The 19,278-nt window shown below is 42.1% G+C and overlaps 1 protein-coding gene across 1 annotated transcript in view; it reads right to left on the reverse strand.

Annotated features, from left to right (window-relative positions):
* Positions 1-1,627: 1,627 nt before the first annotated feature.
* The window catches only part of CHST8 (carbohydrate sulfotransferase 8), a 178,956-nt gene continuing 161,305 nt past the window's right edge, over positions 1,628-19,278 (reverse strand). Inside the window, exons 3-4 of the mRNA XM_075434166.1 lie at positions 5,411-5,448; positions 1,628-3,012 (exon numbers count right to left, since the gene is read on the reverse strand). Of these exons, the coding sequence (XP_075290281.1) occupies positions 1,864-3,012; positions 5,411-5,448 (1,187 nt within the window). The 3' untranslated portion in view covers positions 1,628-1,863. The remainder of the gene's footprint in view (positions 3,013-5,410; positions 5,449-19,278) is intronic.

Raw genomic sequence — 19,278 nt, forward strand, 5'->3', positions numbered from 1 at the left:
TAAATCAGATTCCTAATAGTGGTTTTGGCTATGGCTCCCTCACCGGAATCGATGTTCTCCTCTGTCTGCACTAGGAAGGTAACGATGTGCTGTGTTTTCCCCTGGTTCCCCCGAGCGTGACCTGCTGGGTGAGGCTGGCTGCCACGCGTGCCTGTTGGCAGAGCAGCCCCGGGCATAGCCCCCAGCCTGTTACTGCTGATCTGAGCTGCCCTAGCAGAACCCTTACACTGGGTAAAAAGGCTCTTCCCTAGTCAGGAGAGCAGATCAGCGAGTATCTGAGGGGATGGGAAGGTGGGGTAGGCGGCTAGCTGCAGCAACACGGCAGTGATGAGGAGCCAGGGCACGCCGGGAGTGGTATCTGGCTTCATGGAACAAGGCAAGTTCCACATTACCTGTCTAATGCAAACAATTTTTCCTCTGAACAAAAACCGAAAGTCTGATCAGATGTGAGGTGTGAAGTGTTTGTCAGTAAAGCTTTCAATACAAGGTATTTTAAAACAATTTTTTTCCCCTCTTAAAATTAAAAAAAAACCCCAAAAAGCTATTGGATGGAAACTGCGGTACCGATACGTGCGATGCATGAAACTGTCTGAGGATCTGAGCCTGTACGTGTGAAACTGCTGGAAGCAAGCGTTTCCTCGTAGGTGTTTGTACATTTGTACAGCCCCAGTTGCGGTGGAATACTTGGTTGTGAAATACAAACTGTGGAAATTACTGGTGAGTTCGAGTTTGAGACTTGCTTCGATATGGCCAATTTAAATGTCGTTATTTCAAGTGGTTAAATCCCATGTAAACAAGGATACTGTATACAGAGTTAGCGTGCGGATTTACAAAACCAGCGGAAGGTGCAGTATTTGATTCTCATAAGAGGTTTCTCCTAGAGATGAAAGAAAGCCTTTTCTTGAGTATAGAAAATGAACAACTGAATTAAATCACCTGCGATGTTTTTTTGCATGTTAAGTCAAATGTAATTGTTACTGAAATAAACAAGTGGAAATTGTTTGCAGCAATGAAAAGAGCTACGCCGTTGGGCAGGACGCTGCATATTCTTCCTTGTTATTGTGAAGCAAAGATTTGATATTCCTGGTGACTATGAAGATTAAACCAGAGATTTATGTTAATGCAAAGGATTAAAAGAATCTTAATAACATTTACAAAGATGCAAATGTTCTACTGCATTTTATCTATTTGCAGATGAATGTGCCATAAGGGAGATATTGAAGGGGGAGAACACATCCTCGCTCTAAATTGTAACATCTGGTTTAATACTGCACTCCCATGGCCATGAAGTATTAGTTGTTTTCACCACTGTGTTTTGGGACTGTGTAGGACTGCGGTAGACTTTTTCCTCCCTAACGAACTTCTGCGTGCCAGGAGGTAGCAAGCGATGACTGCCTTCAAACACGTAGAGCCTGTTCAGTGTATGGCTTCATGTAGTGCAGAGTTCAATGGACAGTAAAGATTACTTAGAGCATTTTTTTACTCTGTCACTTCCAGACTTACTCTCTAAACAGTAGAGAGCTTGAAATACTGACTCCACTGTAGAATTGTCAGCTGTGTTTCCCTAGGTTCAAACTGTCCTCCCAGTGCAAACACAGGCCACACCAGCATGGAAAATTATGTGCTTTATTTGGGAGCCCTGACATATTATATGTACAGACATTTCACATGGATAAATTATAGAAAAAATATGATTTGAAAAAGGAGGCAATTAAGGTGAAGGTGTAAACATCACTAGCTGTTTATGTTCTGTTTTGGGTTTTTTCCTGCTCTCCGTAATAGACAAGTATATAGAAACAGAAGCCACCTGGATTCGTTACGCAATTCAACTGGTACGACTGTGGAAATGTCCCAGCTCTCAAATCAATATAAATCTTCAAAAGGTTTTGAGTAGTTAAACATCAAATAATCCATATAGTAAAAGTCATAGCTCCGTTGTCGTTGAGAAGGAGAAAGCTGTGCAAAATACTGCTGTGTGATTTTAGTGGTAGTTCTTTCTTCATTGGAGTGCCTGTCTTTAAACTTGGGGAAAGTTAAGTTTTGTGGGGCACCAATTAAGTGCAGGAAAAAGTTTGCATCTTCTTCCATACTTTCGAATTTCCCAACAAAGTCGTAGTCTATTAAACATGGGCTGCAAAGCCTATTGACGTGATCCCAGTGGATGTCCATACCCACTGGCCTGTGTACGTCCAGGAGGTATTGAATGAACTCTTTAAATTGGACTCCAGAGCCTGTCCTTAACGCTTCTTTGGTGGCATTCACACGGTACCTGGAAATGATGGCTTTCCCAAAAACCGGGTGGTAGTAATTGTTTGGGTGTTCAAACTTGTCGCGAAATGCAGATACCAGCTTTTCAAAAGGTTCCCGAATAAAAAGCATCTTCGTGTAAGTGTTGAGCCTGTGATAAATTCCTTTGTGATCGAACCCATCCAGCCTTTTTAAGTAGTTTCCATAGTGCACTGTGTTGTGCTGGATATCTTTTGTGGAAGAAGCCAGCCCGTTAAGAACCATGAGCACTCGTTTCCAGTTAGAGCAGCCGGCTTTTGGTACTTCACAGTATAAAACTCTATATTTATCTTCTACAAATATTCTAGAAACATGATAAGGAGTGATTATTCTTCTATTATTACTCTTGTATTTAGAACAAGTTTCCCTCATAACCCGCTTTCTTTCTCTTTGGATCTGATAGAGACTTTTCCACTTGTTGTTGTTTCTGTCCTCAGATTTAAGGGTGGGCAGGTTGAGAATGGAGCTGTTCATGGAGATCAGAATTGGGCTCTTTTTAATTATAAATCTCCTTCTCCGTTTATGGAGTCTGATGGAATTAATTTCTTCACCCTTCTGTTGATCTTTCATCGCAAACATGATGCTGCTTTGCTTTCTGTCTGCGCTTTGAAGCTTAGCAGGCACATTTTCAGATGGGTGTAATGAATCGCTCTGCTTTACCGTTGCTACTCCGTCTGCAGTATTTTTTCTTAATCTTCTATCCTGGTTATTGCTGAAAACACAGTCCTGATGGGGAAAAAATAGATTAAAGATGTTAGTAAATGAAAGAGCATCTGTCACTGCTAACACCTTGTACAACTTGGTGTGGATCTTTCATACCCTCTGAGTTCAGCAGAACTGTACAACCAAGCGTGTCCTCAGCGCTCTGCCTGCGTTGTGGTGATGACTCTTGTCATCTTGTTCTGTGCTGGCAGGAAACCCAAAGGCTGAGGGGAGCCTGAACTGGGAAATTCCAGTCCAGATTTGGATTTAACTGTATTTTCAATGGTGCCTGTACCCAGTGTGTAATAGATAGTTTTGTTGTGGATACACATGGCTGAAACTTCCACGGAAGGTGTGTGAGTATTTTGCGAACTTGCGTAATTGTTCCCGACTGCCCGTTGTCACACAGACCTGTCTGGTTTCCCCCCTCTCCCACGAGCTGATCTTTGCAGCGAGGCAGGCGTGCGCAGAGTGAAGCCTGACGGGGAAGGGAGGGTTGTGGTGTTTGCGGGGTGAAGATGTGGTGGGAGGAGGGAAGCGGAAAGGGCTGCGGGGAGAACATGGAGGCTTTGCAGAGCTGAGGTGGGTTTGGCGAGAGCAGCCCTGGGCAGGGGCCCGGGGGATGGCTGGAGTGAGGTGGAAGCAGTGAGACTTGGTGGGAAGCCGTGAGTGGGGAGTGAAGCTGTGGCTGGGGTTAGGCGAGCAAAAACCGAGGGAGTGCAGCAGGTCTGTGGGTGAGGGGTTTCCGGGACCTGCTCCCTTTCATTAGGTGGACCTCACCGTCAGTACCGCTTCTGGCATACGGCCCGGCTGGGGCTGGACTGCGTCCCGCTTCTCAAAGCAGTGGGGTTGAATCCCTGTCTACACGTCTGTGCCTGCACAGCTACAACAAGGTTCTGGACGCTGTTTAACCATGTGTCATCCCTGCTTTGAGAGCTCGCCGGGGAGCCGAGTGGCAGATGAACCTCGAAAGAGTGTTTCGGCAGGGGAAGCAGATGTAGCTGCAGAATGTTTATTGCTCACCCAAAATACTGAATGTTTGTTTAGAGGTTTTATAAATAGTGATTTTCTGATTTTTTTCAGTCTCTATTTGCTCCCTAATAGTATTTAAAACTGGCTTCAAAAATCAGATACTGGATGAATTTTAAGGTGTACAGTATGGAGGTTAGTAGGGTCATGCTCTTTAAAGATGGCAGATCAGTTCTTAATTGTAATCGTGATTTTACAAGTCTGTTGGCTGTAAAAAGCGATGCTATAGGTAACTTAATAAACTTGTACTGTCATGGAGGTTGTATCTTGCCACATCCTGCTTTAAGAGTGAGAGATTAAAAAAGTCTCAGGAAAGAGACTCAGTATTCATTACAAAAAGCATTGGTGACAAAAGAAGAAAAAAATCAAATCGTATTATTTTGTAGGTGACTTGCTTAAATTGGTAACTGTTATACAGAACTCAGAACAGATCAGTCTTAAACACCATTTTTAGAGTACTATGGCAGTTGTTGCAGACCTTAGGCTTCTAAACTGTTTTGCTGCCTGTTCTGGTAGTGGCAGTGGTACGTGATGTGCAGACTGGGAAACCAACTGAGAATTTGTTGTACAAGACACTGCGTGTTCAGTTCCTGGGAGCAATTGTGGTACTCTGCGCTCTTCTTCGGAGGTTGGTTCTGGTAGCCAAAGGTGTTTTAAAGTTTTTGTCTAGGTAAAACACCGGATGTATTTCTAGACATTACCCTTTACAGAGTGGCTGAAATTCAGTCTTATTTACTCGTGATGTGGCTGATGTTTCAAGGTTATCAAATTCAGGCTTCCTAAATATTCCCCCCTTTAATGACCATGATGATGATGAACCTAGGGTTTTTGGGAAGCTCAGGTGCCATGATTTACTCTTCAGGCAGAAGGTCAGGCTGGAGCTGTGGAGATGGAGTGACGTCAGTGGCACGCACTGGTTTCACCAGGCCGTGGGCCCCAGCTGGCAGCTGTGCAGCGGTTCCTTGGTGTGCTTTGCTCTCGTCCTTGGCCTGCGAAGCGATGACGGCAGCCGCAGCCGCTCGCTGCTGCTCTGCCTGAGCCAGCAGCCACTAGATGGAGGGAGTTCACCAGGATTTTCCTGCCGTTTATTTTTGACTACCTCGCAAGAGATTCATTTGATCGATACAGTTGCATACAGAATATTAATATATGCAAAGTTTACCATATCTTTTAGCAGTATCCAGGGTAGGAAAAAAACTCATGAAACTAAAGTTGCACAGCTTATCAAATTTGTACTTTAAAAGGAAAATTTGCACTTCATGGCAAAGCTTTGGTTCATCTTTCCTTTTCAATGCTTTATCTCCAGTCTAGTGGGCTTATCTGAGCCATCTCTATCCGTACTCCATAGTCGGAATATGGATACAATTTTTCTTACGTAATTCTGAAAACTTACTTTTTTTGGTTGCTGGAATCCCATGTTATATTTTATCCCTAAACAAAGAAAGAAATTAAAGTCATTATTTAGTAAAAATAAAACCATTAGTTTCATTGTTGCTGGACTGAGAACAGTGTGCCCTCGCAGTAACTGAAAGGAAAACAAGAGCAAGTTCTGTTAATGCAATGGTTGAGAGACCAGTGATGAAACATAATTAATGTGTATTTCGTAGTAACAATACTCCTTGGAAGGCCTTCTTATTTACAGATGTCCTGACAATTGTGGAGTGAATGTCCTCTACCTCCCTTTTACAGATGGGGAAACCGCGATGGAGAAAAGCAATTGCTTCACCTCAGCTGACAGGCCAGCAGCGGAAGAAGCAGCAGCTGAAACTGGTGATCTCAGGTTAGGGCTCTAAAAAAAGGCTGTTCTTTGTGTACTGCCCTAAAGCTGTGTGGTTTCTCCCCTCCAGCTTGGGACAGTGTGGTACTTAATCCTAGTAATAGCTTGCATTGAGTAGTATCCTTTGCTGTGAAACCAAAGCAACACAGAGTGGAGTTAGGGGTAAGTGAGATAATGTGTGTAGGGTTTTGGAGGGACGAAACAATTCAGAACTGTATGTTTTGCCAAATCCTCTGGCTTTTACAGTGATGTCTACCTGAAAATGTAATGGTAGCTATGTGAAAATCTCAGAAGGCAGCTTTAGCAGATTTGTAGGAGCTCTTTACTGTTCCTAACCTCTGTTGAGTAGAAGTTAATAATACAGGAATGTATAATGGAAAACGCTTAATTATGAAATTAGTTTGGGGCTTTTCAACTTATAGAACTGCTATCATCACTATCGCTGTTGCGTGAGAATCTCAGTTGCTTGAAGACTTCAGTGTAATAAGTCTGCATGACAAATCCACAGCTATTTGACAAGGACAATTGCAGGTAAAGGTGTTGCAAAGCATTTTAAGTGAAAGCATCGCTGGGATAGCTTGGTCCTGTCAGATTAATGTTCGTGGTACTGTGAAGGCTCTCAGAAATGGTGTGTGTGCATGGCTCACCCTACCTCATTGCATTTAAAGTAGCAAGTCCAACTTACACAATCAATCATGTTTTGGTTTTTTAAATCAGATCTACAAGCTGGTGTTTATAGTAGAGTCTGAGTAAAATTGCTATGGTTATTTCTATGCTGTTAGAGCTCATCTAGAAATGCTCATTACTCTTTTGGCTCACGTTTGAGCTTTAATTCCACTGCAGCTATTTGTTAGCAATAAACTCAAGTTAAGGTGGATGGGGATATTGTGATTCTGTGCCTATTAAAAGCAAAGGCCATATTATTTTTACTTAATCAGAAATAAGTTCCAGACATCTTATAGAAGGAGTCTTAAGTCATTTCCTAGCTACTTCTCAAAAATGTTTAGAGAAGTCAGAAGGTGAATTCCGAAGAGAAACAGAACTAATCTATAGCATCCTTGTGCAGGTTCTGGAGGATTAAAACTGATTCTGTTGCACCAGGCTTTAGGAGATGTTGCTGAGCTGTTGTCCAGTTCTGGATATGATCAGTTAAAGAACCGCATTTATTCTACTGCTGTGTAATAGCTTGCAGAGCTCTGAAGGTATGGAAACTGCTGTCCAGAAAGAACAGCAAAAACTGAGCACCAGCACTTTGAAAGAATTGATACTAGAGCACAGGTGATCTGTTTAAACCGTGAAAAGGTTGTGTGTCAGCAGATGTAACCTTTTTTGCCAACTCTAAAGGCATAACTTTAAGCCACTTGAGCTAAATTTGCGTTGGCTGCTTGGCCTCTGCTCTAAGGCATCATTAATAAAGCTAGTTGGAGCAGTTGCTTGACTTTCACTTTAGGCTTTATTGTAGCACAGCTTGAAATTAAATATTATTTTTCCTTATAAATTCAGGATATTGTTATGCTATGCCCTCTCATGAAGGCAGATACCATATGTGCCAGGTACAGTTTTGAATATTTAACGTGGTTAAGAATTTTAATCTAGTGTTGTGGGTTGGTCAGTTCTGCTCATTTTCTACGGATATTCTTTGGTTTCTTGTGTATATAAGGCACTTAAAAACATCATTAAGAGAACTACTACAGACAATAGTCACCATTCTGTTCAGTACCAATTTATTCCTCTCAAGTATCTTGTTTTTGGTCTGTCTTTAAACTGGATTGAGTGGTGTTAAGTCATGCCTCGTCCTCTGTCACAGATCTTGGAGATTTACTGTGGCTGTCAATACTGTGAACATGCATAGGTGAGAATTTGCATACTTAAATATTTCTCCTACTCTGAAATAGCTATGCCTACCACTGCAAGACAGGAGGATGGTTGTGCAGCCCTCCTCAAAAGAAAAGATCATACAAAGTCTACAAATCCACTCCCTCTCTGAAAGCATTTTGAGCTTTTCGCAGTTGAAAGCATAAATGGGTGAGAGAAGACTTGGTTGCCTACTGGAAAACTGAGCAAGTATTTTGGGCAGAATCGGATGCAATTATCAAAGCATTTGCTGTGTCCAAATTGTAATGTAAAAGTTAGGGTTTTTTTGCCCCCCAGGTTTGTTTAGTTGTGGTCATTTGTCCTGACTTCAGTGGGAGCAGTGATAGCTTGTAGCAAAACCACACGCTTTATGTAATTACCTGTTAAAGTTGGTATGTATCTGCCATGAATAATAATTATTAACAAAAAAAAAACCAACCCAAAAGTGCAAAAAAGCAGGTATGAGACCTGTCTTCTTTGTGGTTAATTAGGACTAATCATGTTTTTATAGTAGTGTTTCATAAAGGTGACTTGTCTGAGAGATTAATACTTTGCACTGATAAGCTGTGTTTTAAAAAATCAAATGCTGTTAGAACATGAGTAACTTTAAAAAAAATGATTCTTCATTTACTGGCTTTAAGATGTAATCAGAACAACAATTCATGTTTAATGTAAATGTTTGGTGAAGTACTTGCCAATCTCTTCAATGTTTTCTGAATTTTTGACTTCTAAAGTTGGCTTCTTTTAGCTGTCTTTCTCATGATACAGTCTGTCACTTCAGATTTAAAGCTACATGGAAAAAACCTCTTAAGTGCAGTGAACTCGGGGAAGTTACATTGCACAGATCTACTATAATCAAAATCTAAATTTAATGTCATGCTACGTCTTTACTATCTGTGTTACCAGCTCTCAGGTGTTATTGCCAAAATGGTAACATTTTTTTTGCCATAAATAAGCCACTGGTGTCTGCTGCACCCAGGTGAAGTGAGTGATCAGTAAATGTTTGGTGCCAGACATGATGATGACTGACATCTTGCTAGTGCTCTAACAGAGGGAAAATAGCTGAGAGACAGAGCCATTCTATCAATTATACATCGTTTATGTCAGTTTTTCATGGGGTGCTTTCCTCTTCCCCTGGTGCAACCATGACTTTCCAGACCTGAGCTTGGCTGATGTTTTATTTCTGCTTTTGTTGTCTTTCATGAAATACGAGCCTTATGCTTCATCCAATCCTACCATATAGTCAAACCCATTGTGAGCATTTCTTTTTCTAAAATGCTGCTAGGAACACAATAAAATGGCCTTCATCTTCCCTCTGTAATATTATATAGTATTGCCCCTCTGCCTTCTCCTCCGTCTGTGCTTCAGGACCTAATTTTGGTTTGCCTCTGGTGTTTTCCACTGTTCTGAGACTACACTACAGCTGAAATATTTTTTAATAAAAATGGTAACTTCAAGTCTGCATCTGTGACTCCCTCCCTTAATGGGCTTCTGTGAGCAGGGTATACTTGTTTGCTTGAACCTAGCTGATCTGTGAGATACACTGGAAGGGCCGTTCCTATCGTTGCGGGAACATCTGTGCCGTGTCCTGCCCGCAGGCACTGCTGTCTTAGGTCTTCACTCAAAGACAACACCACGTGTTTGATCGCAGAATGAATAATAGACTGATATGCAGAATTGTGATTAGCATGAAAAATTTTTAGTTTGAAAAGGATTTTCCCCAAAATACTGGTCAGATCATCTATTTCCTTTTTTTTTTTTTTTTGTCATTTAAAAGGAACTTTTAGCTTGTACACTATCAAAGAACCGCCCATTTCAGATCCTAGCTTATTCTGGTGTACAGTTGTTTATGTATATGAATTAAATTGCTCATTAAAGAAAAGTAATTATTTTTAAAATTGCTGCCATTGTAAATTATTTACCTAACATATATATAAAATATAAACATAGTGCACATATTTGGAATAATTTTTAAATATGTAAACCTCTTGTTAGAAAATGCTTGTATCTTGAAATGGAGGCCTAATTAATAGAACAAACTTTATATGTGTGTATGTTTTATTTGCATGCTAGGTATATATACTTTTTATTTCTAAAATTTATAGTTTATTTGACTAGGGGAAACCCCCCTTAAACATCCCCATCTAGGCTACATACACAGTACCTCATTTTAATACAGACAGAATTAATGAGGCAAAGGCAGCTTAGCAAAGCTGTAGCACAATTCAAATTGTGTGTCGAGGAAGAAGCAAGTGTGTACAGTGGCTCCATGTCACCGAGCCTCTGCGTCCCCAGGGGAGCTGCTAGCATGCAATGTCACTTCCCGCGGACGAGCAGACATCCACAGTGGATGCGTTGGGTAGGTGGGACGCTGCCCGTGACAGGGCACGCGTCCTCGGGTTATGCAGGGTCTCCTGATGTTATGTGTTTGAGGCACACAGGGTCTGTTTTCAGCTCTGTTTCACGCTAATTGTTGCAGTGGTAAAGATAACACAAACAAATTGTATGGTATTCTCTGACTGACAGGCTGCATGCAGGAAAGCCTTGAGCCTCCTGCAATTTGGCCAAAGAATCTGTCTGTCACTCTTGAAATGAAAGCTGTCAAACACAGTCCCCATAGCACCTCTCACTTTTATGGCACCTTTTTGTATTTGGTGGCAGAATCATTATATATATGACAACAATGATTTTATTTACGTATGAATTGAGAGAGTGAATTACTGGGGAACTGCAGCTTTTCTGTGAAAAAAAAAATTAGATGTAAATGTAAATATTTTTATAACAATCACTACAGTATGTACTATGTAGTGATTTTTTTTAAATTGTACTTTACATCACAAATCATAGTAAGTTATTTGTTACTATTCCAGCTCTTCGCGTATGAGAAGCAAAGAGGCTGATAGCTACATTTGCCAAACTGATCTGATTTTAAGCTGTCACTTGTTAAATTACAGACTCCAGTATTGATCGTCTGAAACCCCCATGTTACTGGTCGAATTTTACTCTGAAAAATCTAAATCCAGACTCATACAGTGAGGCTTTCATGATGTCTGGATTAGAATGCAGGTATCTGACTGATAGCCATGATGTTCAGTTCACCACGTTGCAGACAGTTGCTGAGGTGGTCAGATGTAGTTTATGCCCTGAAGACGGTGGTTTTGAGGGCCGGGTTCTGCAGCACATCTCTGGATGTATCGGATTCTCGCTTCCACGCTATCCAGGCAGTTGGCTGTGTGAATCCTTAACAAGCTGTGTGCCAGTGGGCTGTGGGAGCATTTCCAACTGGTGGGAAGCTGGCCCAGTAGGGTTGGGGACTGAGCTGCTGGGAGGGGAACCCTTCAGTAGGCTTCACTGTAGGGCATGTGGGCTGCACGCATGATAAAGCTGCAGCTTCCTGAAGAACCTGGCTGTGAGAATGGCGTGGGTTTGCCCCTGGTAGGTGGTGGGTGTTCCCAGGAGTCCTGATTGCTATCGCCGTGATGAAGAACAAGGACTGTTGACTTGAGAGTACTCCCTTTTGCTTCCATGGTGTGATGGTAGTATTTCTCAAGATGCAATTTTTGGCTCCTCTTCAGTGCTTTCTACAATCTCTGGTTTTGGCTAACATTTACAGCCCTCTTCTGTTTTGGGGTTTGTTTTTTTTTTTTTTTGTACTTTTCCTGCTCTTAATATTCTTGCTTCTGTTCTTTCCAATAACTTTCTTCCCTTCGCCTTTCTTCCCCTGTATAAAGAATTCTGTCTCCACTCTGACTCTGTGGTCCAGCACTTTTGAGGGGGTAACAAAAGCTAAGCTTGTAATATTTCCAGGAACAAGAATGTCTGCATTTGATTAACTCCATTTTAATCAATCCTTCTCAATTTGAAATTTACTGGTGTTCTATTGCTTTAGCATTGTCCTTGCCAGCAATGTCAATGCTTAAAATCCCAGTCTCTTATAAGGAAGATCTAGCTGGGATACTTCATACTCTTCAGAGGGATGTTCATTAACAGCAACATCTGACAGGATTGCATTTTTGCTCTAATAAAAAATATACTGCGTTTAAAGTAAGATTTATAGAAAATAGATTTCTGAGTGCAGTTAAATAAAACAATGTTTATTTGTTTGCTGTGCAAATGTTAAACCTTCTTATGTTCTTATGCCTCCATGGCTTTGGTATGCAACTTCAATCTCCTATTACGCTTTGTGGCAAAGAACCTGATTCTTGAGTCCATCTTGCTGATTTAAAGGAGCTGGAAACTTAAGAGACAGGTTTGGTGATTTCCTTTGCACAGAGCGGCTATTTCCCAGTCTCTAAAGTAGCCCCTTGGAGCTCCAAGTAGTTCAGCAAGGCTCTTTGAGTAAAGAGCTTATTTTTTCCCTATTTTGAGCAGGCATAAGAAGTTTGCCAAGCTACCGAGGGCTGGGGGTTTTTTGATCTCTTTATGAGCCTTCTTTCACATGTGAGTTCCTCTGTAAATCAGATAACTTGTTATTCTGAGTTCTTAGCTTTTTGTTTCAATCCTGCCATTGCCAAGCATGCAATTTTTAATGGTTTAAATGCCATCTATTTAAGGAACTTTGAACTCTGACTTGTGGCTTGTTCTTAAGTAGCTGTTGTGGTGAAGTAGAATACTTCCCCGAAAGATAGCCTTCCACCCTTGTTTTCCCCCCTCCCGTGCTAGTGTTGTGCACAGGCTGGGTTCCTTCATATTGACCTTGTGCTTTTCAGTCTGCATTGGCTTCAGAGGTAGGCACCGAGTCCAAGGGAAACCATTCGCTTCATGCTGCTAAACCAGGCAAATCTGCAGTTGCTGCATCCCATGGGCAGCAGGCAGCACGGTGCTCTGCTGCATTTGTGTCATGGGGTACTTGCGATGGTAGCAGCTTGTGTGCACTTCAGTTGATTAAAACACGATTACTCTGGCTTCTTGATTGGAATGACTTTCTGCCTTAATGAAGTAAGGGAGTCTCTGGACAGAAGTACTGTATATGGGGAAAGCAGTGCAATTCTGAAGGGCATACCCTGGAAATAATTAAAAGTGTTAGGTTCATCCATCAGTTTGAGCAAGAAAAAATTACAAATGGGAGAGCCAAAGTAGAGATCTGTGCACACATTAAATGACTTTTAATGTTTGCTGCTTGTGGACTTCCATACTGTCAGAGAACTTGGTATTCCCAGTTTGTCTGTGGTACCGGTGGCCAGTCCTGTGTGTCGGAACTGGGCAGGACTGCACAAAGTCATCATTCTGAAGCGTAGTGCTCGCCGAGTTGTGGCTGCTGCCACGTCGCCATTGCTTCTCTCTTGATTCCCGGATTAGCTCCCTTCTAGCCAGTACTCTTGACGTAATGTCCCGCTTGACATTTTAACTTGGGCCATCCTTTGGACACAGCTTTCTTTGCTTTTTCCAGTGCGGGATTCTTGGAGTAGAAGGTCGTGGCATGGAGCTGGTACCCACTGTTTCTAGATGTGGGTGCTGCCCGAGTGTAGTGTTTATGCCTATGCAATGTTTCCCCGGCAAAACACCCGGGCTGTCCTCCTGCTGTTGCTTCCCCCTCGCCAAGGCTTTGTACCTCTTGCACAACTTGCCTTGTCTGTTTCGCTGCACATGTTTTTGTGTTGGGTGTACTGGTAAGAAATACCATCTCCTGAAACTTCCATTTATTTTTCCTTTTTTTTTGAATGCAAATTCATGTGAGAAGTAATTGTTTTGGTATGATTTGCCTTGCTTTGACCCTGATGAATCAAAGAATTTGCAAGAGAAAAGCAGAAGCAGAAATGGTAGCATTTGAGAGTAATAAATTCCTTTTGAATCAAAACCCAATTAGTGTTGCTGTGACTTTCTGGCAAGTCCCACAACCTACATGTCTGCAGTGACTTTGTTAGCTGGGGATTGTTTGAAACTGTGGTGTTAAGCTTGTCCAGAAAGTTATTAATTTACATTCAGACCTTGTAATGAGGCTTGCTTTCATTTGGCCTTATACTCCATTGTTAAGGTGGTAAATCGTTTGAAGAGAAGATTCTTGTATGACTTAGAGTTTGAAAACCCTAATACTTCTTTGACTTGCAACATGCTGATAGGCCAGGTATATGAACCCTTAAAGATGGACACATACAGCTGTGTTTTTTCCTTATGTTATGTTGTAAAATATACTGAATCCATCTCTGTGACTAAATAAACACGTAACTTGGTCTCTTTCCTTGTTAGCTACTAAAGGAAAGGGGAATGCATGGTACCTTTGTATTTCAAGCTTAAATGAATGAATACAAGAAGCTATTTTTGAATTTATCAGGAGGAAGGTACTGCTACTTGTTTATTTGTCTTCTCTTTGCTATTTAACCATCCTAATTAGAGTGTGCCATTTTCTGACTTAATTTGTATTTGATGAGAATTCTGTGAAGAAAGCAGAAGAGTCAAGCCTGTGCTATCACATTCCCCATTCCTTCTGTGGGCCTGTCCCTGGGAATATCATTAATTAGCATCATTAGCTTTCAGGCACTGCCAGCAGTTACTTGCAATTTCTACTTAACACCTTTCAGTTATTAACCATTCTCATATTTAATATTTGCATATTGCCTTCATAGCATTGACAAGGACATTACAGTTTATTCAGGCTTATTAAAAGTAAAAGCTAAGGTTGAAAATACAGCACTGCATTTATATTTAGTAGCCTGTAAGAACTGTGCAGGTAACCAGAGGAGTTTCAACGAATCCTAAGCAAGCACTTCATGTAATTCGTGACTAGTGGCGAGGGAGTGAGCTAGCCAGAATGGCTCACCTCCAACCCCAGAAAGGTTGCAAGGAACTGTGCAGGTAGGACACTGAGGCTTCAGTGGTCTTTCTGCTGGAGACAAAGTAATACAGGTAGAACTGTGGACTGCTTTCATGTCACCGAGACATTGCTTTGGGAGGGAAAGCACAAATGGAAAGAGAGAAGGCTGCAGGCAAAACTGAAAAGGCAGATCTAGAGAGATGTGCCTCTGATGAAGCTTACTGAATTGATAGGTTGGCTGTGGATCATACAACACAGGTGTGCATCCAAATGTTACTTGTTTGTTGTGTATTATCTATGTTATTGTGTATCAGTTAGCTGGAACGATATGGTTTCCCTTTCCCCTGTTCTCGTAGTTAATTACTGACAAGTCTTCCTTGTGTAAGAGATCAATATGTAGTATTAAAAAAAAAGAAAGTTAACACCTGCAACTTAGCTACAACACATGGTGCAAAAAGGGTGATAATTGGACAGACTTAGATTGATGGCCTGTGAGAAACAAGCAGGAGCTGACAGTTCTGGGAAAGCTGGGTGTGAGGGTTGACCTCTGCGCCAGGCCTTTTATTGCTAATGAGAAACCAAACCGGCTCGGCTCTGCTCCTTTGTGGAAGACTTCCTGTTCCTTGTTAAGGAGCTCATTTGCACTCCTTCTCCAGCCAAGTTGTAGTGACTGATGGGAAGAACGATTTGCTTGCGTGAGATCAACTTTCATAATGGTAAGAATGAGAGGGGAAATGGTTCTGCTCAAAAACTGAATGCTGACTGCTTCCACGATCCACATGACATTGTCTGGTGTCCAGGACTTGTCCTGAGCTGGAAACCCAGGCAGGAAGACTCAAGGTATTGAGACCTTACTGCTCTCTACAACTACTTAAAAGGAGGTTGTAGTGAGGTGGGTGGCGGTCTCTTCTCCCAAGTAACTAGCGATAGGAAGAGAGGCAATGGCCTCAAGTTGTATCAGGGGAGGTTCAGATTGGATGTGAAGAAAAATTTCATTACTGAAAGAGTGGTCAGGCATTGGGACAGGCTGCCCAGGGCAGTGGTAGAGTCCCCATCCCTGGAGGGGTTCAAAACATGTGTAGACATGGCACTTCAGGACGTGGTTTAGCAGGCATGGTGATGTTGGGGTGACAGTCGGACTTGATAATCTTAGAGACCTTTTCCAACCTTGATGATTCTATGATTCTAAGGTTCTGGTTTTATCATGCTTGAAACTTTTTAAGGGCAGGTGCAGGCTGTTTTAAGATGTTCTGAAACTTTTGGAACTCACAATTAAACTTTTTTGTATAAAGCTAGAAAAATTAACGTAAAGCTAGAAAAATTGGCTGTTAGTTAATGTTGAAGTTTATAATATTTTGTGGAGAACTGTCCTACTCCTTGACTAAATACAGTCAACCTGTGATGCTAGCCAGGAAGATAAATGATTGAGTAATCACTCGTAATGCAAGAAAAAGCTGTGAAAGTTGAAAGTGGCAAGAAAGGCTTATGTGTCCTGAAATGACTTGGGAATAGTACAGATCTCTCCCCTCTGAAGGGATTATGCCTTGTTATCTCGTTTAGTGGTCCAGAACTCTGTCTTTCCAAGGTCTCACACAAGTGAATACTGAAATTGGCAACAATCTTTCTCTTTGTTCGTCCCATTTTCTGCATTCAGTGAGGATACAGATAGTTTAGGGATAGACCTGCAGACAAAAGTAAGGGGAAGACAGCCCTCAGTGGTATTTGGTCTGGGAGTTCTGCTGTACTCCTGGCATATTTCTCATGGCTTGTGTGAAGTGAGTCTTCCCGAATGGCATGCTGCCTTTCTGCCTGGAGAAGGAGTTGTAATCGCCCTCCACCAAGGCTATGATTGTGTTTTTCTGCTTTGGACACCATTAGGGTGCACTTCCCAGCACAGCTCTGCATCTCCATTCTAGCATTATTTTTCTACCCACAGTTGAGTGCAGATGCTTTGGATGGGGGGTGCACAGGGAGCTGCTGCTGAATTAAATGGCTTGCCTCTACCCACCTCGCTCTTCTGTTCACTTCAGTGGTCACTGCATTTTCCTGCCTCTCCCCTGCACAACTCAGAACTGCGGGAGGTGGCAGAGAGGCAAAAGAGGGGATGCAGCAGTGGTGTGGCAGTATGCCTCAGATACATGGGCGAGAGAAAACCAGCCTGCTGTGGGGACTGGTGATTGTCCTCTCCATCTCCACACCTGGATGGGCCACTGCTTTTCTGAAGGGCTCGCATCTGCTGTGGCAGGGAGATGAGGCGGGTATTCTCCATTTGGTCTCTCTTCCCCGTTCCCTACAGGCACCGCTGCTGCCTGGGCAGCAGGAACCAGAAGGGCTCGTGGCACCCGGGACCATCAGTGATACTTGAGGGCAGAGCCCCTCTGCTCCTGCCGTGTGGTGACCACATCTGCCTTTCCCATTCATGCATAATAGCACTTCTAATTTCTCTAGTATCCCAGTGTAGAATGGTGTGTCAGCCCAAGAAGGGGCCATATGAACTGGGAGATTGAATTGTTTGCATCTACCTTCACAACCTCAATTTGGGATACAGTTGCTATGACAATTGAATCGTCTGATCTTGTAAGTCAGGGCATACAAACAGTGAGCAGCCAATTGGTTGCTGAATATGTTTAGCTATTCGCTGATGAAAGTGTGTGAATGTGTCTGATTTCATTAGAAGCTTTTCTACGATCATCGTTGTTCAGAGCATTTCAATGTATTTGTGGTTCTCTCGGTACATTGCGTACAATTGTATACAATTCATTCTCTCCATTATGCATTGGCTACAGGATCTCTGGAGTAATCTGCCACTCTAATTCAGCCTTCCGAGACAATCGTCTCGAGGTGGAACTCTTTCCTGACCACGAAGCACACTGCTGACTGGATGTGTGGCTTGCACTGTGTGATTCGATGGTGTAGCTCTTTGTGATGCCCCTGCTCTAGTGCTGGCTGAACCCCAGGCTTGTAGCAGAGAACTGTGCACGCACAGGACTTCACCTGCCTGACCGCTCGTTTCACCCGAAATGCCGCTCTTTCGCTTCAGATGTGGATGTTGTACTGGGCTACTTAACCCCCCCCCACTTTGTTACCGTACTGCGACAGCTGCTGTTTAAGCAGTGGTTGCTTATGACTGTATAACACTGTCTTTTCAACTATGAAAAATCTGGCATTTACTTTGGTGGGTACAGGATCAGTTCCTCAGTGAGCAAGTGGTAATGCATTACCGGTTTTGCACGTGATGGTAAACTGCTATCCTAATCTCTTTGCTCAAGCTGTGTCTGCTCACTGTACTTGCCCCAAAAGAGACTGAGCAGTTAGTGCAGCTCTGCTGAAACGATGTATTGTGGAAAACTGTAGTGGGCTTGAAGAAAGCAAATTTCTTCTTGTTAAATTTTATTAAAGAAAAAATATTTGATAAAATTGTCAGTGACTTTTTTGGGTTTCTGCAAGAACTTTAGTGTAGGAAAAGAAGTGTTAAAAATACTTAGAATAAAGTTTTGGTCACTTTTCTCATTTCTTTGTGTGTCTGCCTCAAGAAGAACTAAAACCATCAGGAAGATGTATGGAATAGACTATCACTATTTCACACACTCTCACAGTTTTCCAGCCTTTTATCCTTGCATAAAAAGGGGACAGCATTTTTACAACTGTCATAGTGCCCTGTAGGAGAAGCCTTAATTAGCCAAAAAGTGAAGATGTCAAAAAATGTAAAGTAAGGACTAAGAAATAAAAAATTTTTTGCATCATCATGTAGAATGAATTTAAATGTCTGTCTGTGTTTCCTAATGCAAATTTAGCTTTGCATTTTTCCCCCTTCCTTTGATTTTCATCCTAAAGCGACTAAGGCAGGAGCTGGTTTCATGCTTTCCATGCAGTCTCAGATTCTCTATTCACAGATGCTCTACACTTTCTTTGGTGGAGCCAAAATGAACTCAAAACCTGCAAAGGCACACCACGTGCAGTTTCAGATAGCTTTTTCTATACCTTTTGCTATGCAGGACAGAAAACTTCCATTTATTTTGAGAAAATACATGGTAGCATGGCTTTGAATCCCTTCTCGTAACTGCTTGTGTGCTTAGTTTGTTTGCACAAAAGTGAAATTCTTCAGAGTATATTCCTCAGCAAATCTCTTGCCCCAGTTACACCAGAGGAAACCTGCGTTTTCACTTGTATGGTTTCTATGTGGTGCAAGGCTGAGGACCTTATAAAGGAAGAATGTATCTTAAATGAGTGAAATCAAATAATTAAAACTACAGGAAGCTTGATCTGATCTCAGTTTACTACCTCTTAAATTTGAATGCATAGCTCTGTTTTGCTTGTAAACAAATGAGACTCCAGACTATCAGTTGACATCGTTTTCCCTTTTTTCCCCATTAAGGAAGGTAGTAATTGCCAAGCTGTTGACAGCAAGAGCTGGAAGAAGCAAAATGAGTGATTTCCTTGGTGGCTGTCAGACTCTTCAGACAGCGCTTGCAAACTGCACTCGTAATAACAGAAATACATGAGGGAGGGACAGGCGATGGGGTCTGTAGCGAGCTTGCTTCTTGCCAGTGCGCTGAACTCGGCCACCAGCCATTCCGGCTCCGTCCTGGCGTGTTAGCCTGCGAAACTCGCTGAAAGGCTAAATGATTCATTGCAGTCTTTATTTTTACAGAGAAGCAATAATATCCTTAAAGTTTAGACACAGAACCTCTGGTATGAAGTCTGAACGTAGTTTTGCAAGGCTAGGTCGCTAGGTCTTCAAGAGATCTTTTCTGTAGTGACTGATTTTGCATTTCATAATGTGGTATGTTTCTTAAAAATGCATTCTGTCAAATCACAGACAGCAGATACTGTCTTGGAGTAAATTAATACAAGAAAAACTCTTCAGCAATCTGCTGTT

Source organism: Opisthocomus hoazin, chromosome 12 (genome assembly GCF_030867145.1).
Source record: "Opisthocomus hoazin isolate bOpiHoa1 chromosome 12, bOpiHoa1.hap1, whole genome shotgun sequence".
In the NCBI taxonomy this organism is placed as follows: Eukaryota; Metazoa; Chordata; class Aves; order Opisthocomiformes; family Opisthocomidae; genus Opisthocomus; species Opisthocomus hoazin.